We start from the raw sequence: 27,914 nt of genomic DNA on the forward strand, positions 1-27,914 counted from the left end.
CAGTTTAAAAAAAACAGCCACTAGAGGATAAAGGTTACTCATCATCATACATACATTTCAGACCAAAACATGTTGGAAAGCCTGAATGCTGTCTGTTAAAAGACACACATGACACTCACAGTCTCTGTCTGCCAGAAGGTGTCAACTACGGGACACCTCCTCTCTCCCACCACAGTGTAGTACCACTGCCAGGCCTCAGGGTTGATGGGCTCCCCCACTGTCCCCAAAATCTTCAGAGAGTCTCGCTTGTACCTGCACACAGAGACAGAAAGAGAGGGAGGTGGTAAAAAAATTAGAAGTGTATCACTAAACATGACTCCATATAGTGACTGTTTGGTTGAAGCTGGGAGTAAACTGTTTGTTGTAGAGTGTCACACTTAACATTTGGATTCATAAGTGTGTAGAAAAACGGTTCCAAGTATTTCTCTTTTACTTTGGAGGTCCTGATGTATCTATCTATCTATCTATCTATCTATCTATCTATCTATCTATCTATCTATCTATCTATCTATCTATCTATCTATCTATCTATCTATCTATCTATCTATCTATCTATCTATCTATCTATCTATCTATCTATCTATCTATCTATCTATCTATCTATCTATCTATCTATCTATCTATCTATACTTACTTTTCCCCCACTGTATTTGTCTATCTATCTTTGAGGATGGAAAATGTAAATAATCCTCTACTGTGTTTTACATTAGTCTGCACTGGAAAATGGTTTATTATTATTATTTATTAGGAGGAGTGAATAGAGGGAATCTACAAAATGATCAAATAAATGCTAATCATAAGGATTATTAACCTGTCACTGAAGACAAAACAGCTGCATTATTATCACATTCACTCCAAAACACACACACTCTCAGTGCATCACACTAATGGAAAAGTGAACACATACTGTAAATATACGAGGATGTGTGCAGGATGGATACAAGGACACAAAGACCCAGGACTCACTTGTGCACTGGCTCACTGCCGTACTTCATCAGCATTCTGATGGCCGTCGGCGCAGTGTAGAACTTTGTCACCTGATATTTGTCCACGATCTCCCACATGCGGCTCACGTCGGGGTAGGTGGGCAGGCCCTCAAACTGACACACATACACAAACACTTTAATGTCACCTTTCAGGTTCCACTGCTGTGCCACTATATTTCAAATTTATTAAGGGATAACCCCTTGAGATGCATCATCTCGTCTTCCAGGGGGTCCTACACATCAAAACAATCAGACAATATTGACATTAGTGAGGTCTTGAACAAATGGAAGGAAGTGACAGATCTAATAGATGGTGGTAAATGATTCCAGTCAGAGGGGGCTTTGTGTTTGAAAGCACGTCTACCAATTTCTTTTGAGGTTCTTGGGACGGAAAAAAAACAGCTGATGCGAGTGTCTGACAGAGTAAGATGGTCGGTAGGGGACTAGATATTGTTTTAGGTAGAGTGGATAATTAAAGTGGACACATTTATAAATAAACTGAAGCCAATGAAATTGTCGCCTACTGTTAAGAGGAAGCCAGTCAAGGGTTTGATACATAATACAATGATGGGTTCTATAAGGACATCTTAAGACAAATCTACAAATACTGTTAAATGCAACATCAAGGGTTAGGGTTAGAGAGTGTATTCTCTGATGTGTTTTGGTATATGGTGTAAGCAGCATAGTCCATTATTGGTAGTAGCAGTTGGGTAGCGATTATTTTCCTTACTTGAAGAGTGAAACAATTTATGGAACGATAAAGTATGCTGAGATTACGATTTATTCTATTTACAACAGAATCTATATTGCCCTATCTGACTCTCAGTCGTTAGCTCAGCTGTTCCACTAAAACTTAACGGTGTTAGCTACAAGGTTAATTCCTCCCGGCCTTCCGCCTCATGTGACATCAATGTACTAATGCTATTGGCACAGAGATCATTTCATGCTGACGTTGCCAACATAACAAGATCCGTCAAAATGTATGAAACAATTATTTCTATACTATACCTTTTTTTCAGGAAAATTAATACTTCTATTCTGCACCCCTCTAGACGTTCTGTCGATGTATTATTTTTGAAAAATTAATTGTTTTGATGAAAAAGTTGTAGCTATGACCTTTAATGTCCCAAACAACCTCAAACATAAAATCCTTTTACAGGTTCATTCCTAACATCATATTCAAACTCTTCCATCGGGCTTCATGTTGCTGAGAAGCTCATGGGTCGGTCACGTTTAGAGCGTAACGACCACCAGCCAAGTTTGGTTTGAGTTTGTAAGCAGGAAGTTGGCCGATGGCACTCACCAGAACGCTGGTGGCCCCATTGGCCAGAGGGCCGTACGTGATGTAGGAGTGTCCTGTGATCCAGCCGATGTCCGCTGTGCACCAGTAGATGTCGTCGGGCTGGTAGTCAAACACCAGTTTGAAGGTGGTGGCAGTGTAGAGCATGTAGCCGCTGACCGTGTGTAGGACTCCCTGCAGAGAGGGTGTTCATGAAAACAGGTCTGATGATTAAAAATGGGATTTAAAAAGCAAAAGACAAGGTTATTTTCAAAATAAGATGTTGCAATGGAAAAAAAAGAAAAAGAAAAAACCCTCCTGATGAGAAGATTACCTCTCCAGACTGATAAACTGATGTTGGGTTGTGTCAAAAAAAAAACATGTAATTTGACATAAGGAGAATATGAAAGTGTCTCCATAGCAACACAACGGTTATGATGCCAACAGTACACAATAATGTTTTAACACATTGTTGACAATAATCTTTATCAAAAACAGATTGAAGCTCCTGAGATTTGGATATTGACTATAATTTGGGATTTTGATTACACTGCATTAAATTGTGCAGCCCCATTGTGATGTCCAGAATATCTTTGATCAGTGGTTCAGCCACGAGTTCACATTTTTTAAATTTTACTACAAACTTCAGATGGATCAGTGGATTGGCAACCGAACTGTCAAGATGAACAATTGAGAAAAAGCAATGATGTGTAACAAAAGTCACTGAAAGCAAAGCATATCCTTGAAAAAGCTACTTTCTGTGTGTGTGTGTGTGTGTGTGTGTGTGTGTGTGTGTGTGTGTGTGTGTGTGTGTGTGTGTGTGTGTGTGTGTGTGTGTGTGTGTGTGTTCACTCCACCTTGGGTTTGCCGGTGGAGCCGCTTGTGTAGAGGATGAAGATTGGATCCTCAGACTCGCACCACTCTGGGTCACACTCGTCCGAAGCCTCTCGTACCAGACTGTGCCAGCACAAGTCCACCTCGGAGTTCCATGGGACCTTATGGGGGAAAAAAAAAAACACACAAACACACAGAGGACAAGAATAAACACACAGATGTACACAGACAACAGATCAGATTCATCTATAAAAATCTCCAACAATCAGGTGTGCAGCTTTCTCAATAATGACTGACTAACAATCTAAAAAACAAAAAAGTGGGTGAGAGAAAGTTAGTTGAACAAACAACATGCCTTGTGAATTAATTGACCAGAGAAAGCAACAAAGAGCTGGAGGAGAAGTTACAACCCTGAGTTCTGTTGTAACTGTTGTGATTCAATCAGAGCTGGGTCACTTCAATCTCATCTGAAGTTTGACAACAACACAAAAACATGAAGTCAAACAAATCTGTAGAGTTGGCAAAAAAGGCAATACAGTATTTATCTTTGTAAAATGAATCGTAAGATTCCGGATAGTATCGTATACAGACAGTAACCCATGACTAAGAATCTGTCAAACTTTAACTAAAAATCAGGAATCTTTCTTTGCTGTGGTCAGCAGCTTCCTGCTCTCTTTAATTCTCCTTGACATGAGTCCAGAACGTGATCCCTTTAACAAAAGATGAGTCATTACAAGCAGCCAACTATAGACACTTTTCTGCCAATCAGACAGAGGCTGAGGGGGGGGACGGCTCAAATCCAGACCCCAAAGGGGCATCTGCAAACTACTCAACTACAAAATGAACTGAAGGATACAAAAACATACAAAATGTTATGTCTTTGCCTTTGATATTATGGGTCATTTAGAGTAGCTATATGACCAATTGTAACCATTTTTAACAGGCATAAAGCAAACAGGTTTGAATACTTTCTAAAGCTGCCATATGCAGATAGATTTTAGAGGAAGACAAACAAGAGCCATTAAATAAGTCGCACAGTCTTTCCAATTACTGAGAGTGGTCCAGTTTGCCTACGTTTGTCCTCATGCGCCAAGAACAATCAATTAGCTTGTCAGAGAAAAGCAGTAGGTGAGCTTCTTTCAAAGAGTGAAGTGACCCAGGGCTGATGTCCTCTCAGCATCTTTCACACAGACATCTGCTTTAATTCTGCACTGGTGGTTAAAGAGGAACTCATACAGATGTGATCAGCTGTACCCACAGAGTACAGTGTTTCCAATCCTGCATGTCCATTTTTCTAACCAACTGAGCAGATATAAGCTTCTGTGGTTTTTTTCTTCAGTCTGAGCTGATTCAAATCTTTATGAGCTCAAATTGAAGTGCACAAGAGGAGGAGAAAACAACGACACCATCTGAAACTGTTAAGTAGAGCAGAAAGACTGAAGACTTCTGCACCAAGAAGAGGTAGTTTCAACCTGGTAAGATTTCAAAACATATGAAGTGACACTCGGAAAAGAAAAAAATGGTGGTGAAACTCTTCATCATGTGCAAAGAAGTTCACCAAGAAAGAATCAGGGTCCGTTTGTGATGTCACAACGTAGCAGACTCCGCCCTCAGCCACATCCCAAGCCCCGCCCACCGGGACCCAGCCTTGCAGGATTTGGTTTCCCCTGAAATATGTTTTTATTTTTATTGGATCACTCAAAAAACACTCAGCCAAATCAAAAGAAAACAGTACAGAGTCTTCTCTCTTTTGATTGGCTGACACCAACCTGTTGTCACTGGAGCTCCTGAGAGAAGCTGAGGGGAGGTTTGGAAAACTACACTGAGATGGTTTTTGCATCTTAAAACCACTAACATATCTAGTATTTCCTGTAATGGACAAATAAAGTTTAATCTAAACCATGGATCTTTGCTCATATGAGTGCACATGCTCTCAAATTATCAATTCATACACATACTGTAAATATATATATATATATATATATATATACACACACACATATACAGTATACAGTATACACATACATACGCATATATATAATTAGTGATGAAAACATAGATGTATGATATTTTCATCACTTTCGATGAAAATATCATATATATATATATATATATATATATATATATATATATATATATATATATATATATATATATATATATATATATATATATATATATACACACACACACACAGCGGGGAAAATAAGTATTGAACATGTCACCATTTTTCTCAGAAAACATATTTCTAATAGAGCTATTGACATGAAATTTTCACCAGATGTTGGCATCAACCCAAGTAATGCCCACATACAAAGAAATCCGAACATTAATGTCCACAAATTAAGTTATGTGTAATAAAGTGAAATGACACAGGGAATAAGTATTGAACACATGAAGAAAAGGAGGGGCAAAAAGGTATGGAAAGCCAAGAAAGCAGCTGGAGTTTGTAATCCTGTCTCCTATCAGTGCAAAGTAATATCTGCTGGTTTAGTCCTGATTGATGCCTTTTAAAAAGGTTTCTCACCACCAAGGTGTCAGACAATAAGTATTGCATGATGGGCAATAGCAAAGAGCTGTCTAAGAGCTGTCTAAAGACCTACGCAACCAAAGATTTCAGACAGAAGAGTCAAAACAACAATCAGAAGGGTTCCCTAACAGTCCAGGACACTGGTGGAGAGCTTCAGAAAGACCTGGGATCAGCAGGTACAGTTGTTTCATAGAAAACAATAAGTAATGCACTCAACCGCCATGGCCTCCATGCACACACACCATGCAAGACATAGAGGCCATGGCGGTTGAGTGCATTACTTATTGTTTTCTCTGAAACAACTGTACCTGCTGATCCCAGGTCTGTCTGAAGCTCTCCACCAGTGTCCTGGACTGTTAGGGAACCCTTCTGATTATTGTTTTGACTCCTGTTTTGCAATAGTAAGGTTGTGTAGGTCTTTAGACAGCTCTTAGACAGCTCTTTGCCATTGCCCACCATGCAATACTTATTGTCTGACACCTTGGTGGTGAGAAACCTTTTTAAAAGGCATCAATCAGGACTAAACCAGCAGATATTACTTTGCACTGATAGGAGACATGATTACATTCTAAATACTGACAAACTCCAGCTGCTTTCTTGGCTTTCCATACCTTTTTGCCCCTCCTTTTCTTCATGTGTTCAATACTTATTCCCTGTGTCATTTCACTTTATTACACATAACTTAATTTGTGGACATTAATGTTCGGATTTCTTTGTATGTGTGCATTACTTGGGTTGATGCCGACATCTGGTGAAAATTTCATGTCAATAGCTCTATTAGAAATATATTTTCTGAGAAAAATGTTGACGTGTCCAATACTTATTTTCCCCGCTGTATATATATATATATATATATATATATATACATATATATACATACATATATATATATATATATATATTCATTCATATAGTATGAATATGATATTTTCATCACTTTTTGGGAGCAGGTCAACACATCTGGGTGGATGTCATCTACACACTAATATGGACGTACACTATATCAACACTAGACTAACAAATAGACCCACACAGCCTGGTGCAGAATTAAAATGAAACAGTATAATAAAAACAGTCCACAGTGTGTAAGGGGCAAATTATTTCATCACTTACACCAGAATTTGCCTAAACCTTTGAGAATGAAGCTAATTAGCAGAGAAAATAACAAAAGTCTGAGCTGGGACTTTCAGAGAGAATTTTTTTCAACCACATGAACAGAACCCTGATTCTTTCTTTCTTCTTTGTGGATGTGTCAGTGAAGGAGAGAAGTGTTACAGCTGTAAGGTTAGCCAGAAAAAGCCAACTTCACAAACTTCAGAGGCAGCAGGTCAGTTTTGGGCTGAGTGCAAATTCTACTCGGCCCAGAACGTGCAGCCGAAGGTGCAAGAGAGTGAGCAACAAAGCAGAGAGAGTTTTCACAACGGATATGAGAAGAGAAAACAGCGTTAATGCAACTCCACGCTCACACAGAATTTACATTTTATTCCCATGAATTCAGACACTCCAGAAAACCTCTGAGAGCACGACAAACACTTTCCTTCACCCAGTGATGTCTTTGAAATTTGAGCGAAGATCTGTAGAGAATCTAAAATGTAATATCTAAATCATTGACAATGATAGAAAATCATCTTTTGAAGTAACTGGGTCTGTTTCATTTTTCTAACGTCAGCTGTGACTCTCATAGAAAACAAGTTCACCACTACCACACAGCAAGATCTTCTGTTTCTAAATTAGGGAAAATCAGTCTTCATGTTCACGGACGTCGTCTGAAGCGTCAGTCATCACAGGAATAAAATGACCACTGTTGCTTGGTAAAAACAATAAATTTGCAATACACTGTAAAATTCATCAACCTCAGTTTGGGTTCATAGTCATTTTTACAGTGTTCACAGCAGTAAAATGTAAATTCTGCTCGTGGGTGAAATCCCCCCTTTAACAAAAAAGAAAAAAAAGGCAAAACAGTGATGTTATGGGGGGGTTTAGTGGAGGGAGGAGGGAATGAAAATACCTGTGGAACAGGGCGGGTTTTCTTTACTCTCCCTGTCTGTTTCTCCTGCTGGACCAGAGGGAAGAGAGGAGGAGGAGGAGGAGGAGGGAGGAGAGGTTAAGGAGGGAGAGGGGTTAATTTCAACTGAAGAACACAAAGTAAAAAAAAAAAGGAAGATTAAAAAAAAAGGTTCACAATGTCAAATCAAGCTGAGTGGAGTTTTAGGAGCTTTTCAGGTTTATGTTAAAAAAGAAGGTAGATTGTGGGAGGCCAGTTTCACACACATAGATCAACAGCTGAGGAAGAGTCAGGAGGAATCTCAACCTGAACTCAGCTACCTCAGAACCAGCACATATAATTATCAAAGGGATATTTAAGTCCTAGTCTAAACATCCCATCAAAAGGCCAAAACAAACTGTGTGACTGTGGATCTCAAAACTCCTCCGAAACACTTAAGTGGGTGTCATTTAACTGACCCCTTCATGTTTCCCTTGATAAATACGCCGGAAGAAGCAGTATGATGTTGTCTGAAGGAGAATGTCAACTGAAAACATCTTAACTTATAAAATGAGTGGCTATGACCATGGGACTGTGATGGATGACTGATTAAAACAATGTTTTAACCGCGGCCTGCAGCCACGTCACCCTCCCCCTCCCCCAGATCTGACCTGGGGTCTGGCTTTAAAATCCGGGTGTGTGGTTAGCCTTTTACCTGCAGATCAGGACAGGGCCGCTTGGCAGGAGGAGACTGAGAGCCAACAGTCTCTCCTGCCTCTTTGGTCAAGTGCTTCAGCATTATGCACTTCTCCACTGGGAAGCCCCTGCACGCACACACACACACACACACACACACACACACACACACACACGGTGGCCATCACAATCTGAAATGCTCAACTCAGGAACCACTGGACAAGTGACAATAACATTTTAGTTCATGAGAAAATCACCTTGGTTTCTTTATTACATCATTTGCATTTTTACCAAGTAATGTTTAAAGGGATAGTTCAACATTTTGGCAAATTGGCCCATTGCCATAATCCCTATGGTTTTAGCAGTAGGTTTGTTACCTTTAATTGTCGGTGCAAGCTATTTTTAGAACGGCGGAGCAGAGCGGTGAGCTGCTCAGAGCTACGCTATGGAGGCTCATGTGATTTCTTGGTTTCCCTCATCAAACTCATCAAATACACAATCCAACAACTCCAAAACGCTCTGGTGGACAAGTTGTGACCTGCACCTTCACCACGCTATGAGATAATAACGGAACATTATGAGACAAGAGTTGTTTTCAAGGTAAATTCATGCAAAACCGCTGATGGGCATTCCCATCGGGGTTTTTCAGCAAGCAGTCTCTGCATTTGCCTTGAAAACAACTCTGTCTCGTAACGTTCCGTTATTATCTCATAGGGTGGTGAATGTGCAGTTGTTGGATTGTGTATTTGATGAGTTTGATGAGGGAAACCAAGAAATCCCATTAGCCCATTATCCTCCGTAGCGTAGCTCTGAGCCGTTCGCGGCTCTGCTCCGCCGTTCTTAAAATAGCTTGCACCGACAATTAAAAGGTAACAAACCTACTCCTAAGGAGTATATAGGGATTATGGCAATGGGCCAATTTGCCAAAATGTTAAACTATCCCTTTAAGGTGTGAGTTTCTATGCATCAGGATGAACCTGTGCTTTCCTGAACTTTTTAATGGATTCTAACATCTGGCTCATGGTTAAAACTACAGCTAAACTAACTATTTTTTTAATGATAAATGTATTAACAGGTTGTTAGTCACATGTTTGGTGTTCATACATCTCCCTGCCCGTTTCATTTGTCTTCTTCCCAGGTTGATATCACAGTTAAAGGTTGGGGGGACATGGCTGTGGTGTGTTTGGGCTGGATGTTTTGTAATGTGATGTGTCGACGTTGGTCCTCATTAAGGTAAAGCACACATGTCTGTGTGTGAGATCCTGCATTTCGGCTGCTCTTGCTTGTGTACCAGAACCGTATGTGTAGTTTGTGTGTATGTGTGTACACGGTTTACTTGTCTCTGCATTTCTGCAGTGCCTCGTCAGCTAAGAGCTTCAGGTTGATCAGCTTATCCCCTCGATAGAAACCATCTGAACAAGTGGGAGATGAAAACAGAGATGAACAGGGAGACGGAGAGGGAAAGTCAACAAGCTGAATTCATACTGCAGGTGTAGACAACAGAAACACACCGACTCGCTCATTCAGGCTAGAAGCAGGTGGGACTCACACAGGATTAAAATGACTCTGTCCTTTAACAACACGTGTCCTTAGAGACCCTTCCAGCTAGATGATCTCTCTGTCTCTTTTAGCTCTATATTTGGTCTCCACCAGCTGCTCTCTGACTGTGTCTACACTGGTTGGTGCTGAGCAGGTGCTGGGCAGCGGCTCATTACAGATGTTTGTCAAACAACGGCTGCATATGACAGCAGCGCCAGTGAATCAGAGCAGCTGTGGTTCAGGCAGCTACGGGTTCATCACTTGAGTTCATTTTCTCATTTGTGTGAAATGTCACAGATAAAATAAATAATAAAACAAACTTTTACAAATCTAAGTAAGGAAATTGTTTTACCATTATATTAAGCTTTGGTGAGATCTCATCTTGAATTTGCAAGCTGTCAGTGTCTGGTGTCCTTATGAAGCAAAATATATTGAAAAAATTGAAGTGGTTCAGAGAAGAGTTACCAAATGAATCCCCGGTCTGAATGTGATGTCATACGCAGAAAGATTAAGGCACTAATATATACGATTCCACAGTGGAGCCTGTTGTCAGCTTCTGGGATAATAGGTATGAACTAAGCGGGAACTCCTTAAAACTCCGACCAAAAATGTGTCATTCTGACAAAAGAAGAACATTTTTTACACTTAGGCTGTAGGAGTATGGAATGAGCTTCCAGAGGATAGTGCAGGCCCCGTCAGTGAACTCTTTTAAAAATAGACCAGATCATTTCTGCTCAAATAAGGACTTTTTAGATAATTATAAAGCAAGGTTATGATTTTGCAGACTTGGATGTTTTATTGTTTGTTCTTTTGTTTTGAGTTTATGTGGGAGATTATTTTTGGATTATTTTGTTATTCAATTCATTCTTTATTTCAGACCCAGGGGGATCCATATCACAATTTAAAAAAAACACGGTATGTATTTAAGTGATATTATGTATGTATTATTAAAGTTTTTAACAGTATTTGTGTTTGCTTTTTGTATGTTGTCATTATTTTGAGTCTGAAGTAGAGGATTTATATCCTGTATCAGATGTACATTTTCATTAAATTTCATAAAGGAAGCTCAGACCTCAGACCTCTTCAGCTCGTTTCAAGTCACTCTACTCTCACTTCAAAGCAGTGCGTCAACACCTGAGAGACAGTTTCCCTACCTGCAGCAGTAAAAGTGAATGAGACCCAGCAGATACTTTCTGTTTCCCTGTCCATGCTCTAATTGTTTTTTTAACAAGGTAATAAAAATCTACAAGTACACTGCCTGTTGGGATAAAAACGCCCTGAGCTAAAAGCTCTATGATCCGCTTACAGGACTTCTATGAATGAGAAAAAGTGTGTGTGTGTGTGTGTGTGTGTGTATGTGGGTGGGCTCCAACCACAGGCCATTAACCCAGTGGATTAACAGGTTTATATCCCCAGACTCTAATCCAGATAATAGGACTTTGATTACTAGTCACAACTCAGCACCTCATCTCTGCCTGCAGCTCCCTCACTCGCACGTTTCAGAGGAGCTGTGTCTCCTCACAGCCAGCGCTGCTTCTTTTTTTTTTTTTTCCTGCCATGCTTCTGCCGACTCACTGCCCCCACCCCACCTCACTGCTTTCATGGGTTATTGTAGTGTAACCACTGCACTCTGTACATGTATTCATTTTTTTCCACATCTTACTGTAAATATTTTATATTAGGCATCAGCACTGTTCATTTATGATGACTATTATCATGTATCATTAAATTATCATTTCTTTTAACCTAATATTATTCCATCTCTTTTACCTGTTTTTTTTTATTTCACATCAAAGCTTTTAACATGTTTTTTAGTTCATTTCCATGTTGTCAATCACTTGCCACCTTTCTTTTATGTAAGGAGCTATGCAAATACATAAAACATATTTAGTTTGCAGAGTTCTCTTGGTTAATATGATTGCTAAAAAAAACTATTTTCCAAATGCTATTAGAGAAATTGTGCCTGGATCATAAACACAAAATTTTGGTGCACTTATGACACCAACGTACAGTAAATACGTATTATCATTAATTTGTAAATCATTTTAAAGCTGTGAGTAGATTTCTTGTCTGAACCTGTAACTGACCTGCTGTGATGAGCAGCGAACACTGGGAGTCCATGATCCTCTCACACAGAGACTCGGCAGAGAAGCCTGCGAACTGGAAACAGCAGCAGCGACAGTGTTAAACGTGGTCGTGTCTCCAACACACGCGCTCCCTTCGATGTGCTACACGTTCCTCACTCACCACTATGGAGTGGACGGCTCCGATGCGGACGCAGGCCAACATGGCCACCACCAGCTCAACCACCATGGGCATGTAGATGGACACACGGTCGCCCTTCTTCACGCCTACGGACGGGTTCAGACAGGGGAGAGGACAGACGGACAATAAATAAATAAATAAATATAAATAAATCGCGGTGCTTCCATTCAATGGCACCGGTGTCGGCATCAGGTTGTCTCAACCTACCCTGAGTCTTCAGGACGTTGGCAAACTGGCAGACCTTCTTCAGCAGCTCTCTGTAGGTCACCGTCAGCTCATCACCAGGCTCATTGCCTTCCCTGAGGTAAACAACACATACACAAATAGGAATGAACAAACCACATCACACACTCAGAGCCACTCCTGGTTTCTTAACATCCGACAATCAAATCAACAGAGCAGATAATAATCTACTAGATCAGTTTGTGTGCCTGCCCCTGATCTAGATGTACAGTATCTACAGTAGTAAGTGAGTACACCCCTTACATTTCAAGTCAAGTCAATTTTATTTCTAGAGCACATTTAAAAACAACAGGTGTTGACCAAAGTGCTTTACATACAAGATAAATTCAACCAAAGACAGGACAGACGCAAAGAGACATTAAAAACAAGTGAGTGGGAATGATGGGATGGGAAGTTCTCATGAGACTGAATTAAAAGCCAAAGACAAGAGATATGTTTTTAGCTGACTTTTAAAGATGTCTATGGAGAGTGAAGATCTGATTGTTTGTGGGAGACTATTCCATCGTTTGGTTTGTTTCAGTAACCGTTTTATTATACACTGCCCGTCCAAAAAAAAAAAGTCACACTCTTTCGTTGGACCGCCTTTAACTTTGATTACCACATGCATTTGCTGTGGCATCATCAATAAGCTTCTGCAATGTCACAACATGTATTTCCGTCCAGAGTTGCATTAATTTTTCAAAGGTTCTCAACGGGTGGAAGGTCTGGACTCTGTGGTCACATTGGACCACATTTCTTCCTTGAAGATGATGGTTCCCCACTCTCCTTCCAGTTTTTAATAATGCATAGACAGTTCTTAAAGCAATTTTAGTCTCAGTAATCTCCCTAGATGTTTTATTTGCTTGATGCCAATGATTTGACCCTTCTGAAACAGATTAATATCTACTCCTCTACCACAGGATGTGTCTTCTGACATGGATGTTTAAGAAATGAGACCGCATCAGTTAGTGTTCAATAAATTGTTGCCAGCTGAAACATAATCATCCATGCAGTCATTATCCAATGGGAGGCTCTGACCCATTAGCTTAGTTAAATCCAAGTGGTGACTTTTTTTGGACAAGCAGTGTATCTTCTCAAGGCACAATACTATAGAAACGAAACTTGGATATACTTTAGAGTAGTCAGTGTTCAGCCTGTATAGCAGTATAGATTTGCTATCCACCGAAAATTATTCAACACATTGACCCATTGTTGTCTAAATGGCTGGCAACACAAGTGAGTGCACCCCTCGCGATACCTGTACATGTCATTTAAACATGCAAAGCCACCTGTCCATGTGTTTGCCTGCTTGACTGGACCATACAAATGTGTCTATCACAGATTAGAGCTATTTAATTTAGTACTGAGTGAGTACATTATCTTTATCTTAAGTGTATAGTCTAATGACTACTATTCATTTACTGTACAGACAAGGTGTTCCAGAATCAAAAGGCATTAAAGGAGTTAAAAAGGGGCCAGGCCAGCAGCCCAACACTGTATCCCAGGGCAACCAGCCCAGGCATGTTCAGCTGGGTCACTTGTGTCATACGGTCATATTAAAAAAGAAAAAAAAAACTCCACTCTCTTATTGCAGCCACCTTTTGATTAGTAAAACTGAAGCTCGGTTGTGAAACTCCACTCGTCTTAATTTCCCTTTTTTCACAACAGGCCATTGTACCAGCCGTGTCAGGAAGTGTGCGCTTGCAAAAGCATCGTATCACATCACACACGTACGTTTCATTTGTAGGAGTGAGACCTAAGCCCTTACATTAATAAGACTGTCCTGAGAGCAGACAGGGGAGTGAATGGGCTGAGACAGCTCTGCCTCTCCACATCATTAAACCCAGCCGCGGTCCTCAGCGAGCGTCGTCTCGCTCGTCTCTCAGCATCACAGCTCACAGTGAAAACACAACTGACAAACAGTGAGCGACAGGAGGGTTGAAGCTGAGTTCCCAATTCTGCACTGCAGACCAACAGTACATGAAGTCAGGCTGCAGCTGACTGGGAGTGTCAGCACTGTTTAAGTAGCTCAGGTCTTTTTATGAAAGTCTAACCAACACTGGATTAAGAGCATAATATAACAGCAGGGTAGGGATCGACCCATTTGTGTTTTTCAGGGCTGATACCGATACAGATTATTATTATTAATCTAGGAAACCAAAAACCAATATTTAGAACCAATATCCATTTGCAGGAAAATTTCAAGGAAAATCAAAATTTAGAACACCACACCTGGGAGAAGACTGAATAGTGAATACAGTATACTGTTTGTTGTTTGTACTGTGAAAATCTGTGATGAAAAACCCTTCACTTTTTGTAGAATAACACAGATCTTGGCTTAGAATAGGATACAAATGACGGTCCACGGGCTTCCTTTTTCTCTCCGTCTCTGTCTCTCTCTCTATTTTTTTTGTTTATAAAACGCATCCTCTCGAGTGAAATGCACTGAATCTGCACTGACACCTTTTTTTTTCTTTACTTGGCCGGGTTTGGGCGGCTTCTTTGCTCTGCTGTAGTGGAGCATACACATGCATTGTCCAGTTTCAGTCTGATTAAGGCATATATCGCATTATCTGGGTGTCTTAATCGGAGTTGGAGAACTCTGATATTAGTTGGACTAACAGGTTTACATGCACTTCAGTTGTCCAGTTATAGTCGGATTAGGGCAATAATTCGTTTTTTTCAAGTGTCGTGTAAACATACCGAGTGTGGTGACTTCAGGCAGAGAGATGCTGCATCAGAGCCAAAGGAGCGCATTTTAAAATACATTTATTTTATCAATTATGTGTGGGGAAAAAATGGCTGATGCCAATTATTGTAAAAATATCAGCCATGCTAATAATCGGTTCTCAACTAATGCATTTCAACATGCAACATTAAAGACCGGGCAAAAACAAAAAAAGATCACTGATTATAGAAAGGCTCTGGGTCACATACACTGGGTTAAAGGATTACAAAGCACTGCATGGTTGAGGTGACCTGACCTCTGACCTTTTGTTCTCTCTGTAATATTCAGAAATAACTATAGTTTCTCATAAAGCCTTTCAAGCTGTAGTAATCTAACATTTGTGATAAAAGCATGTGTAATTTGCCAAATATATCAGTGAGATGTAATGTGTACAATAGGTAATAAGCCTAATACTGTAGCAGAGTAGCAGGTATGACGGAAAAAAACAAGAAAGAATGGGGCTTTACTTGAGGAAGGCGATACTTGATATCACATGTCTATGACACAGAGTGAGCTCAAAAAACCTGACGGGTGTGAGTGAAGCCGGTCAGGCCTTGAACTGCGGTTCTATGTTGTGGCTGCAGCATGGGCGAAAGGCCCAGAACAAATTTCTCACTTTGTGAGACAATAAAGTTAATCTTAAATCTTGATCTTGAACAGGGTGAACAGGCTCTGTGACTCATACAACATTCACCTCAATTACAATGAGCAGTGAAACATGGAGTAAAACTACTGTCAGATGCAGAAACCTCCTCCTTCTCTCTTTCATTGGGGACTTTAAGCAACGGCGGATTTTGCCACGGCTACGGCAGCCGGAAATAAATCTCTCCTGACGCTGGTGCCGTAGCCGTCAAATCCGTAGTAGTCATTAAGCAAGATGCTGCGGCTGCGGTAGCTGTCAGATCAAACAGCTGATCGCTCACGTGACAGGGTGAGGGTAAATAAACACAGCTGATGTGAGCGCAGACCTGTCAAAATGCCCTGTCCTATGTCAGGTGCTGCACAGCGCCAGGTGTAACTTCATATGAACGCAGCTCAAAGCGCCTCTCACGGTGACCAAGCTCAGATAAATACATTGGATCAGCTGTAGCCTAGTTTATCGCGTGTCCTCCTGCATAAAGCCGCAATATACCGGAGCTCCTAAAAAAATAAAAAAAAAACGCTACGTGCGGCGGAGCTGAAAACAGCTGAGTTCTCCTCTACTACAGCTGAACAGCTGACATGTACAACAAGACGTACAGTGACCTGTCACACCTAAACTTCAACCTCAGACTGTCTGCTTCCTAGATGATCACACAGGGAGAGCATGAATGTGTGATGAGTTGTGTTACAGAGCAGTGTTACAGAGTCCTGTATTTAGGCTTATTCGTCAGTGCTTTATGTTGTCATGATAATTAATAGGCCTATATGCTGAGAAATTGTAAATCAAACAAATCCTACAGGGAAGATCAATTTATGTTTAACGAATCATGGTCATAGTAACTGATAATAAATAGGCTATGTTTAATTCTCTCTTTTTTTTTGGGGGGGGGGGGGGGGGGGGGCGCACAGCTGTTTATTTTTCATTAAGGGAGGCTCACTCTCTCACACTTTGAAAACTCCTGGGTTAGTGTGTCACTATCAACCGTAGAACACGTTTCATTTCAGAAATACAACGAAAACCATTTAATTCACTCGCCTGAGACACGCGTTGTAGCGACAACGTGAGGACACTTGATTTGCCGTGGTAGATCAGCCGGCGACGGCAGGCAACGCCGGCACAACGGCTTCAGTCTCGATCAGCGGACCAAAGATCTATTTCCGGCTGCCGTAGCCGTGGCAAAATCCGCCGTTGCTTAAAGTCCCTATTACTCAATCAGTGCGCCCTGTAGTTGATAAGCGCAATGATGAAATGGAATTACAGGAACACATTACACACACGGACACGCACACAGACAGGCCTTCTTGGCTTCCAGCACAAAACAAAACAAAAAAAACATAGAAATTAAGATTGCACAATGTGCGTTTCAGCAATAGTGGGAAGATTTTCTCTGCTTACGCTGGACATGAAGTGGTTAAATTTACAGCCAACACTGGTGTGTGTGTGTGTGTGTGTGTGTGTGTGTGTGTGTGTGTGTGTGTGTGTGTGTGTGTGTGTGTGTGTGTGTGTGTGTGTGTGTGTGTGTGTGTGTGTGTGTGTGTGTGTGTGTGTGTGTGTGTGTGTGTAATTTCCAGTAAACTTTCTCAATAGTGCACACTGTATCTGCAAGAGTGTGTTTTCCAGAGTGGGTGCATGTGTGTAGTGAGGAAGCCTGCATAGCTGAAAGGTCTCTGTGACCCATTTGGCAGCGCTGGCTGATGGGAGTAGCGTTCACAGAATAACTTACACAATGATAAAGCTCTGACCTTCATAATGGTTTCTAGTGTGCTGTCTGAGCTGCTGTGTGTGTGCGTTTGTGTGTTCGCAGTCAGGTCTAGGGCTGTCAACGAATGGCAGAAATGAGGTTCGAATATTGTCTCTTAAAAAAACAGATATTCGAATAAAAATCGAATTTCTATTTAAATAATTGTTTTATAAATTTTGACGGGCCCAAAATATATAATTATTTACATCTGGTTACGTTTTCTGCAACAGCATTAGTACGTTGATGTCATGTGAGGCGGAGCTCAGTGGGGGCCAGATCCTGATAGCTCTGTGGAGGAAATGACATTGTGCTAATGCTAACTAACGGTCAGCCGGTACTGTAACGTTTCCGGTGCAGGCGTGATGCTGCGGGTTGGTCGGGTTCGTCTGCAGGTGAGTTGGTATGAAATGATTCAGATGTGTTTCCAGTCCGCTGTCAACACCGGAGCTGCTGCTCGTTAAATACGGTTAGCAACCCCAAGGTTGAAAAACACTGGTCTGGTGGCTGTTGACTGAGCTGCTGGGCCACTACAGTACTGTATGTCTCTATAAATATACTGATCTACATCCTGATCCACATGGTACCAAATCTGCAGAGATGTGGCTTGGGAACACATGGTTGTGCATCACTGTGACTCACCAGGCTGGTTCAGCACAGTCCAATTACAGTCAGAATTACAGTCCCTACCTGAGTGGACGAGACTGTACAGAAGATAAACTCTTTTTATTCAATTAGCATTAAATGGCTTCTCCTGGTGTCACAAGTGATGAGGATCAACGAAAATGGAAGCTGCGTCTCTGCTATTAATCCATTATGTCATGTGTAATGATCATTACAGCTCGACATGGTGGGTAAAGATGGTTGGAAATTGTTGGAAATTAAATCACTGTATGTATACACGTGGCCTAAAATTGCAGAGCTGTGTTTTTAGTTCTTGTTACCTCACTCTCCTGCTGGACTCTGCCCAGCTGGACTCAGCTGGACTCTGCTTTTAGACCTGTCACTTCATGTGTCCTGATGGTACGGGATCATAGTTAGTAAATTTAGTCTCCAAAGTGGCCACATTCTGATATGAGATATGATATGATATGATATGATATGATAAACTGTGTTCTTTGATTATAAAGCTTATTCTATATTAATACTGTGAAAGCATCAGAGCCTCAGGCCACAGAGAAATGCACAGCCTGCATTCAGAAACTGAGCCTTAAAACAGGCCGTTTGGCTTTCTGCAACTTTGTGATGTCACAAAGCAGTTACTGCTCTGACCCCACCCACCTGGACCCACTATTCAGCCTTGAAGGATTTGGTTTTGTAAGTGTTGACCTGAAATCTGCCTTATTTTTGTTTAGACCCCTTTGAGAATAGTTTGTATGGTTAGATGACTGTTAGCAGCACAAGAATGTCCCTATCTGAGCTGGAGGGGAAACAAGTACTTTCTCATAGGAGTTGTTTTTTTTATTTATTCTTTTCATTTTGTTCAGTCTTTTGACATGCTTGTCTTCTTTCATGTTTGTCATTTCCTCACACTCCACCTCGTCATTAAAGAAAGCGTTTGTCTGACAGTGAGGCTTCTCCTCACTGGTCCCTGACATTTAAACCCACGGTGTTGGGGAAATGGGTTTCACTGTTGTGTATTTATAGGTGTGTGTGTGTGACTCTGTGTGCCAGCGGTTATTAAGTGTGGGTCTGTGCCGTTATCACTCTGGGGCGGGCAGACAAACATGCTGAGTGACCCTTGTTAGAGCCGTTTGTTTAGAACAGTAAATCAAGGATCAGAAAAGTGCAGTGCACAGAAGTGGAGCTGCAGCTCACACAAAATATTTAAGAATTTTACTTGGAAAAAAAACCTAAGGAACCCAACACAAACTCTGTATACTGTGATAAATAGTTTAAAGGTCCCAAAGTGTTGATTCATTTGAAGATCCATGGGTTTTAACTATCTCAAATGAGCCAATCAAAAGAGAGAGGCTCTGATCCCATCCTCTGATTGGTGTTTTTTTTTTTTTTTTGATCTTCTAAAAATAGAGCATTTTTCAAAGAAACCAAAATCTGCAAGGTTGTAGGGTCCAAGTGGGCACGGCTGAGAGCTGTGCCTCCTTCGTTGTGACATCACAAAGTCACAGAGGTTCTGATGCTGAGTTTCTGAATCCAGGCTGTTTCTCTGTGGACTGGGCACTAAGATACAGAGACAAGTCATGTCACCCGTTACCATAATCACAGCGACGGACCCACTCTCACTCTCACATTCCATCACACAGTCCCACTCTCCTCCTCGTCCTCTCCCTGAATAACCCTGCTATAACAGCCCTGTGTTGTCCGACTGCGATCCTCCCTACGGCTTCACCACTTGGGACATACGAGGACACGTCAGTGACCGGAGGCAAGTCACACAAAGAGGGGAGAGAGGAGAGCTAAAGAGACAGAGCGGCTTCCGAGAGAGCACTCAGGGCGGGAGGAGTCGTGCTCTCAGGATAAACAGAAATAAGTGCTGTGTTCTTACTAAGGAAAGTCTGAGCCACGAGAAGAGGAAATAAAAAGAGAGGGAGTGTGCAATGAAAGAATGAGCAGGTGTACGTGTGTGAAGAGCCTCTGCCTGACAGGCAGTGAGTTCCTGGTGTGTGACCGACTACAGCAACAGAAGAAAAAAAAAACATGCGTCTGCATTTCGAGCCTCTATAATGGTGGATATCAGATTTCTCAAAAACTTAGACACAATCTTAGATAATTATTTTTATTTATATATTTATTTATTTTATTATTTATTGCTCTGTAATTTGTTGGTTTCATTTATCTTCTTAATTGTTTATTTTTATTTTATTATTATTTAATTTAAAAAAAATGTCTACCTTTTCAGTATTAAAGGGATAGTTCACCCTAGAATGATATTTCGCTCATTATCTACTCACCCTCATGTTGACTAAGGGCTGGAAGAATTTCCTCGTATGTAATGTCCGTCTTGTGCTGAAGCCCCAAATTGCATAATTGTCCCGAAAAAAATTAAATAAGTCTATATTTTAAGCTTGTTTGTAGCGGAAGCTTCTCGAAGCTCCTCTTCCTGGTCCGTCCAAATCTCGCGTGATTCGCAGTAACCGCACTGACGCCGGCGCAAATCACGCGAGATTTGGACGGACCAGGAAGAGGAGCTTCGAGAAGCTTCCGCTACAAACAAGCTTAAAATATAGACTTATTTAATTTTTTTCGGGACAATTACGCAATTTGGGGCTTCAGCACAAGACGGACATTACATACGAGCATCATGGAGGTATTTGGATGTTTTTTTGTGTGTGTTTTTTTACGAAGAGCTCTGGTGTCCCTTTGCAACCGTTGCATTGAAATGCACTGCGACGCCAAGACCCCCTGTAACTCAGAGAAGGGACGGTGGACTCTGATAATTCTTCCAGCCCTTAGTCAACATGAGGGTGAGTAGATAATGAGCGAAATATCATTCTAGGGTGAACTATCCCTTTAATATTTTCATTACTGCCATATGTTTAAATTGTTGGATGTTGTTGTATGAATACAAAAACCAATAAATATAATATAACATATGTTCAAAAATAAATAAATAAAGCCCCACACCTGTGACTGTCTGTACAGAGGCTTTTCTTTTTGTCTTCACAGATAATGTGTGAGACTGTTTGCCTCTCAGTCATTAATGCTACTTGTTGTTATGGTGATATTCTTCACAGTTCACCTCTATTAAGTTAAGTTAGTTAGTCATTCATTTGACTTTACACCAAAATAAAGTCACTAACCTGTTTCATTAGAACTAACTCTTCTCTCTGGGATATTATTGATGCCCATAATTGTTCTTGTTAGAGTTGTACTCGTACATATAAACAAAGTGGTAAATAATTTAGATTTTGTGATATTTGATTAGTATTTTCTGGATAATCAGCAGTTTCATAGTTCATTGTAGAGCGCTTACTTATTACTAACAATGACGGCAGTTTTCTCATTGGTTAAGACCTAAAACGTGATGTGCTTTTTTTTTTAACCGCGCTTGTACACGATTATTGTTTTATCATCTTACTGCACAGTTTTTGTTTTTTGTAACAGAATGAAAAGTTTTTCAGTAAACCATTTGAATGACGAACACCGACTGTGGAGTTTTATTTTGAAGGGCTCGTCAGATACATGCTCGGGCTCTGTGGCTCCGTGTGCATTTGCAGAAAATAGACGGAGCCACACATACAGTTCTGATTTGTCCTCGATACACCTGTTTTCCTTATTTCTCGTCTTTATTCAAACGTGACTCTGTGGCCTGTGTTAAAATAAGATTGGATATTCCTGTGGAAAGTGAGAAGAGGGTGACGAGGAGAAGAAGAGAGTGGGAGATGGAGACAAAAGAACAGAACGAGAGGAATGGTATGAGAAAGAGAGAAAGACAAAGGAGAGAGGATGACAGCAGCTCCATTCATACAATCTGTTGGCATTCAATCCGGTTATTGTGTTCAGAGGTAACCCCCACCCCTCCCCCGACAGAGGCTAGCCATACACACAGGAGGCTTTAAATACATCCTGTAAACACAAAGACTTTCTCTTGGGGAATGCAGGCACAAGCCCAACACACTCTCAGACACAATGAAGACACAATATTAAGATTAGAGCTGCAACGCTTTTAAAATCAACAAAACTTCAAATACAGTGACTCCTCTGCTATAGGCAGTTTGCATTTGAATTTCTCAATTGTTTTCTACAGTTGCCATCCTATAACATGCATTTCATTCTGTGAAACACGCTATTTATTTATTTATAATGTAAGAATTTACCTTATTTATTCAGTCAACTTTATAAATTCTTAACTATTCATTCTTATTGAACACTTTCAGACTGTCAGCTTCACATTGAGTTTGTTTGGGCCATGCTCCGTCATAACCTACAGTTATGTTTGTTTATGTCAATGTGCGTTCATATATTTGTCATGTCTCTGCGGCTGCGTCCGACACTTTTTAGTCCAGGTCAAATTCCCCCTGGGAGACAATAAAAGTTCACTTGGTCTCAACAGCTTTGTGAGTAGCACATGGGGGGAAATGTTAGTAAGAAACTTTTAGTGCAACTTGAAGTGGTCTGTGTGGTAAAACAAAATCTGATCGTTGGGTATCAGTGAAAGTCAAGGAAGCAGAAAAGTGAGCACAGCTGTAAAATTAAAAGATGCAAGGTTTGAAAATGTACAAAAATAATAAAGGCTCGTGATTGAAAATGTTTGAAAGAAAAACACAGAGGTGAATTCAGCCTGTTTAAGCCTGAAGTCTGAGCTGCAATGAATGTCAACAGAAACCCTGTACAAGTGTTTACACACAAACTCCACAAAGAGCCTCCACTGGACGATCAGTGGAGCATGTCACAACTTCACTGGTCTGTTTGTGTATGTGTACTGTTACAGCTGTGCTGCCCTTTCTTCCCAAGTGTTTTCTTGAAAACTATTTTCATTGCACACACTCATAGAACAAAGCGTGGAGAAGAAGAAGAGAACACACACTCATACTGACCAGTAGAAGGCCACTTTATCTCCAAGTTTCTTGTCGTGGACGTTGCGGTCCAGGACGTTGTAGCAGATGTTGGTGGAGGCTCCCTCCATGCACTTGACAAAGATCTCTCCTTTGGTCACGTCAAAGTTGTAGTCGAGGAACGGACCTGCGTGCTTGGTCTTCCAGAAGAAATCTTTCGCAATGTCTCCCCAGAAGTCTGCAGGACGGAGGCAGAGGGGGGGTCAGCTGATTAATCACACAGAAAACAGTCTGCAAGAGATGCTCTAGCATAAAAACCACACATGGCTGCATTTCACCAAACGTGTGTGAGTCCTGCATCAGTCACACACACACACGGTGGGACTGTGATTTGATGTAAAGTATTTACAACATCCCCCCACCCAATGTATGAAATCATGGAGAGTCTTGTGAGAATGCACAAGAACAGGTCCTGTACCGAGAGCAAAATAACAAGGCTCCAGAGTCGCACATTGCACAGACACATGAATGGGCTGGGTATCATGGCCAATTTCTTAAATCGATTAATCACGATTCGATTTAATTTGATTCAATTCAGTCTGCTCTTAAATAATGAAAATGGCCCAACTCTGTGTTACACAATACAAATATACTTTTATTTTTACCATAAACAAGAGGTTTTAAGTGTAAACTTGTAAATTGGACAGTTTAAACTTGAACTGTAAACAAAACTGTCTCAAAAGAGCTATTTTTAAATTAGAAAGGAGTTGCAGGTGAAATTGTACTTGAACTGCACCACATCACTGCCAATTGCATTAAGGCATTGTTTCTTAAAGTGTAAAAATAATATTAATGTTAACAAAACTAAAAGTAAACTTAAACTGTCTCAAGTCAAGTCTGCTGCAGCTGCAGATAATCCATGCCCTGTGAATCAATATTGCAAAATTGAAATGAAATCAATCTTTGATCAAATTGATTGAATCAATTTTTTTTACCCAGCCCTATTATACAGGTCATTACTTCCAACAATTGAGCTTTTTTTTCAGCCATTCACTTTTTCAAATTGCACATGTTCTTATTTTGTACATTTCTATCACTTGTTTTCAACTATTCAGGAATTTTCAACCATTTCATGTCAATCTACCTGCCTGCTTACAAGTTCTGCTTCTAATCTTCACCTGTCAGCTTCCAATGCCCTTGAGCAATCTTCAACTTTTCCAATTCTTCTTTTTTCCCCAAACTGGTACACTTCAGTGTGTAGTTATCAATATTTTGTTGTGCCTTTTTAATTATCCTGCTTCTCTCACCCATTTTAGCCCATTCATCTTTCAGCTCACAAATTCACAGTGCCAGTTCAGCCTTTTCAGCATTGTTTCAGCAATTGCATTTGGCCTTCAGCATTCAGACGTATTTTCTTCAGGAAATGCATTTTCTAGTCTTGTGTTGCAAATCAGTTTGCATGTTGCAAAACTCAGCTGGTGAAACAGACCAGAGGGACCAAATGTTAGACAATAGCAAGAGACACATTCTCTCTGAATTTGAGAAGCAATAACTGGTTAGTATTTTAAAGGGTCATATATTCTATTATTTATGAAAATATTGTTGTGTGATTTTCTGTTGATTCACTCATAAATTACCTGACTTGTTTTACTAGCTCAGCATAAACACAGCATAAGGCTGAAGCCAATTAGGCTTTTTTTTTTTTTTTTACTAATCTATCATTTGTTATTGAATTAATAATGTTTCATCAGTTTCCCGGTGTCTGATTTAAAAAAACAAAACAAATGATGAGTTTTTTTTAGGGTTAGTGATACATTATTATATTGAGTCTGAGATGTAATTTTATAAAAGGCTTGGTAAAAAGATAACCATGCTCTGACTTCCCAGCAGGGCCCATTAACTGCTGGCAACTTACAGTCTCAGTCAATAATTAACTCCAGTCTTTCAAGTAATGAATTGAAACCAGGCCTAACCGCCCAGCACTGTAACCGATATCCACGCGTAGGTTACAGCATTTATCATTAACAAGTGTAAAATCACAGTGGCTCAAATTCATTACTTCACTGTGATTCAACTCTGTGGGATGTGAATGGCATTGAGACCATCATCAGCAATAAAATAGTCTGATGGTGTCTCTGATTATTCAGAGGTACTTTATACACCCTCCACCACCACCTTTGGCAAGGAAGTGACCTGAGCCACCTCATTGACCAACAATCACTCTGCAGATACAGCACCCACACCCCTGCCCTCCTGCCTGGCCTGCTGGGGTTGGTACAGGGCAGGCTGCTTCCTTATTACTAAAGAACTCATTCAGTACAGTGAGACGTGCAGATAACACTGAGCTGCATGTGTTCTCAGCATTAACATGTGTCTGTAGTCACCTCTTATGATCCGATCACACCTTCCACTCTACATGCAAACACACACGGACATCGTTTCTGTTACTGCATCAGCTTGAACTCCGAGTCTGACGCTGCCTCTAAAGCCCATGTGATTGACAATCACTGAGGGACAATTGGGAAGAAAAATACTCTCCACAAAAAAAACTCTCAGCAGATTTAAAGACACCAAATGCAGAGGCCAGTCCACAGCAAGGGGTGTAATGTTATACTGTATATTACAGTTTCTTTAACATAAAAGTAGCATTTTGTACCTGGTTGAGGAAAGGGTGAAAATTCCCTCTAGGCTTAAACTATTGATTCTTTTCATTTTGGATGTTTGGCATAAAAAAAAAAAGAATCAATCATAGGGTAGTGACACTGACAAAGTTTTCTTCTTGTCCAAACCTTATATTTTTTTAACGAATTAACACAGAAAGCATCATATGCGCAAAACTGTAGTATTAATTGTTGATTTTTGTATGAAAAATTATTCAATTATTCAATTTATAGTTAATTAAGTCTAGAATCTGTTGGGTTTTTACACGTTCTTCGTTTGATTTGTTTGTATAAATATTTTCTTTGTGTGGTGCTGCTACCGGTAACAAATCTGTCAGATTAATGTGGCAGAACTGGACTGAAGCGGGGTCAGTGCGCCCCTCTGTCCTCCACTGACCGACACTTGAACTGTGACTTACCATCTGGATTCTCTATAGATTTCGTGTAGAGCTCTTTGTATTTCTCAAAGCTGGGGACGTGAGCTTGTTTCTTCAGATCCTCAGACCCGTGAAAGACGTTTTCCTTCGGGACTTTGTCCGGAATCATCTCTGCAGCGTTCAGTGTCGGACCACACTTCACAAACCGGACCGGACTGGAGCTCCTCCGCGGACAGATGCTCTCGCAGATAAACCGATATGAGCGCTGGAGGACGGGCAGAGGAGAGACACCACCTCCCCCCTGTGAGCGGCACTATGAATCAATGCAGCTGCGGAGCTAGCAGGATGCTAGCAGCAAAGTTATTCACACTTCCTTGTTTCGCGGAGTGAATTTTGTTGCTTTTCGGGGTCAAACTCTGTGTGTAGAAATCCCAAGTTGCATCAGCGTGCGCAGTTGCGTTTATTGCGTGTAGTCCAGGTCAGGTGGGGGGCAGCTCCGGGTGAATGTCTTCGCTCCTGGAGGTGAAGTCCTGCAGGGGGGTGTCCCGCTAAGCTAACAGGCTAGGCTAACTCACTCCAGCAGCGGAGGAGGAAAAGGAGGGAAGATGCACTTGAGCGCCAAAACGAGCCTCTCTGTTTTAGCTCTGTGGACCTGGTTCGTTTTCAAAAATCACAATAAACTCTCGCTTCCAGTCAGCAGACAGAAGTTCATGCTGCCCAGGGCGGCAGAGGAGGACAGTTTTTGTCTCAGCTCTTTCACTTCGCTGCTACTACTACTTCTTCTTCTCTTGTCTTCTTCTGAGCTCGTGTCTGTTTGGTTCTGAGCAGCAGCCAATCAACGCTCGCGATGCATTCAGGGACTCCTCGAGACCTCGTAATTCACATTATTAAGATTAGTACATGAGAGCAAAGACGGTTTGATGCAGAGAGCGATGCGACTCCCTGTTGCGTTCAAGTGATTATCGTAAATCGTAAGTGTCTAAGACACATATCAAGTGCAAATGTGAATGAAAAAGATAACGGTTTAAAATATATATATTATAGTGACGTTACTGTAAGCAGTAGCCCACACTAAATGTCTTTCTTAACACAAAACAAAAATTTACTAATAAAAGTTGTACAGATTAGTTCGATGGTTTTCAAACAGTAAAGACCTACAGACAGTTACAGTTTTGTCTATCAAATTGTTATGCTGTCTGTTGAGTACACAAACTAAACGATGTTTGTAGAGGTAGAAACACCAGTTAAATGTATTATCCACGTCAAAAAAAACGGTTGTTCTGGCAGTCTGAGTGTTGTCCAACACCGCCGTCTATGGACATAATACAGTATTACACTAAAATTTAGGGGAGGAGAAAAGAAAACAGACATGGAAAAACAGATACTTATAGGCCGGGAGCCAGGTCCACCCCTCAGGATGTTTTTTGCTACCTTTTTTTCACTATTATTTCTTGTTATCCCATACATTGGGCCATCACATGTTGATAACCTCCACCCCCAGCAAGGATCCGTTTGGCCCCAGGGGGCAAAAAACCCTTTTTTTGGGAAAAGCTTCTGGCGAAATGATGTAATTGCATATATTAGGGTACTGCAACTGCATACATGGTCAGATAACTCTGAAATTTTGCATGGTATATCCTGACACATAGGGGAAACTATCAGAATAATATTCTGGGGCTTACTGCCTTTCTATTTTCAAATATCACCCTCAGTTTATCCCAAAAGACAAAAAAATGTGTTTCCGCCTGACAAATTGTCATCAAATGTGATCATTTTCAAGCATTCTATTACACATATCACTGCCTTAGATGGATATGAAAAACTTCCCACATTTGTAAGCCTCAATTTAAGCCCAAGATGACCTTTCTATCTAGAACATTACATCTGCTATGACCAAAGTCTTCCAGTGTCCTACCTCAAATCAGAGAAAACGGAACTTTCAGCATTACCATTCCAAATGGGATTGAGCATGATTTC

At 40.8% G+C, this 27,914-nt stretch overlaps 1 protein-coding gene across 5 annotated transcripts in view; it reads right to left on the bottom strand.

Annotated features, from left to right (window-relative positions):
- acss2 (acyl-CoA synthetase short chain family member 2) overlaps nucleotides 1-26,722 on the bottom strand; it is a 156,711-nt gene extending 129,989 nt beyond the window's left edge. For 3 of the 5 annotated variants that reach the window (XR_014595514.1, XR_014595515.1, XM_083975887.1), the window contains exons 1-12: nucleotides 25,980-26,722; nucleotides 22,943-23,138; nucleotides 12,321-12,412; nucleotides 12,096-12,199; nucleotides 11,936-12,008; nucleotides 9,646-9,721; nucleotides 8,329-8,437; nucleotides 7,638-7,685; nucleotides 3,123-3,260; nucleotides 2,290-2,460; nucleotides 967-1,100; nucleotides 120-252 (exon numbers count right to left, since the gene is read on the bottom strand). Coding sequence is in view for 3 of the 5 variants with exons in the window: in XM_083975887.1 (XP_083832013.1) it covers nucleotides 120-252; nucleotides 967-1,100; nucleotides 2,290-2,460; nucleotides 3,123-3,260; nucleotides 7,638-7,685; nucleotides 8,329-8,437; nucleotides 9,646-9,721; nucleotides 11,936-12,008; nucleotides 12,096-12,199; nucleotides 12,321-12,412; nucleotides 22,943-23,138; nucleotides 25,980-26,106 (1,401 nt within the window). In the remaining 2 variants the exon portion in view is untranslated. The remainder of the gene's footprint in view (nucleotides 1-119; nucleotides 253-966; nucleotides 1,101-2,289; nucleotides 2,461-3,122; nucleotides 3,261-7,637; nucleotides 7,686-8,328; nucleotides 8,438-9,645; nucleotides 9,722-11,935; nucleotides 12,009-12,095; nucleotides 12,200-12,320; nucleotides 12,413-22,942; nucleotides 23,139-25,979) is intronic. The other 2 variants (XM_083975888.1, XM_083975889.1) reach the window with 2 other exon arrangements.
- Nucleotides 26,723-27,914: the final 1,192 nt, after the last annotated feature.

This window comes from Trachurus trachurus (assembly GCF_905171665.1).
Source record: "Trachurus trachurus genome assembly, chromosome: 7".
Classification (NCBI taxonomy): Eukaryota; Metazoa; Chordata; class Actinopteri; order Carangiformes; family Carangidae; genus Trachurus; species Trachurus trachurus.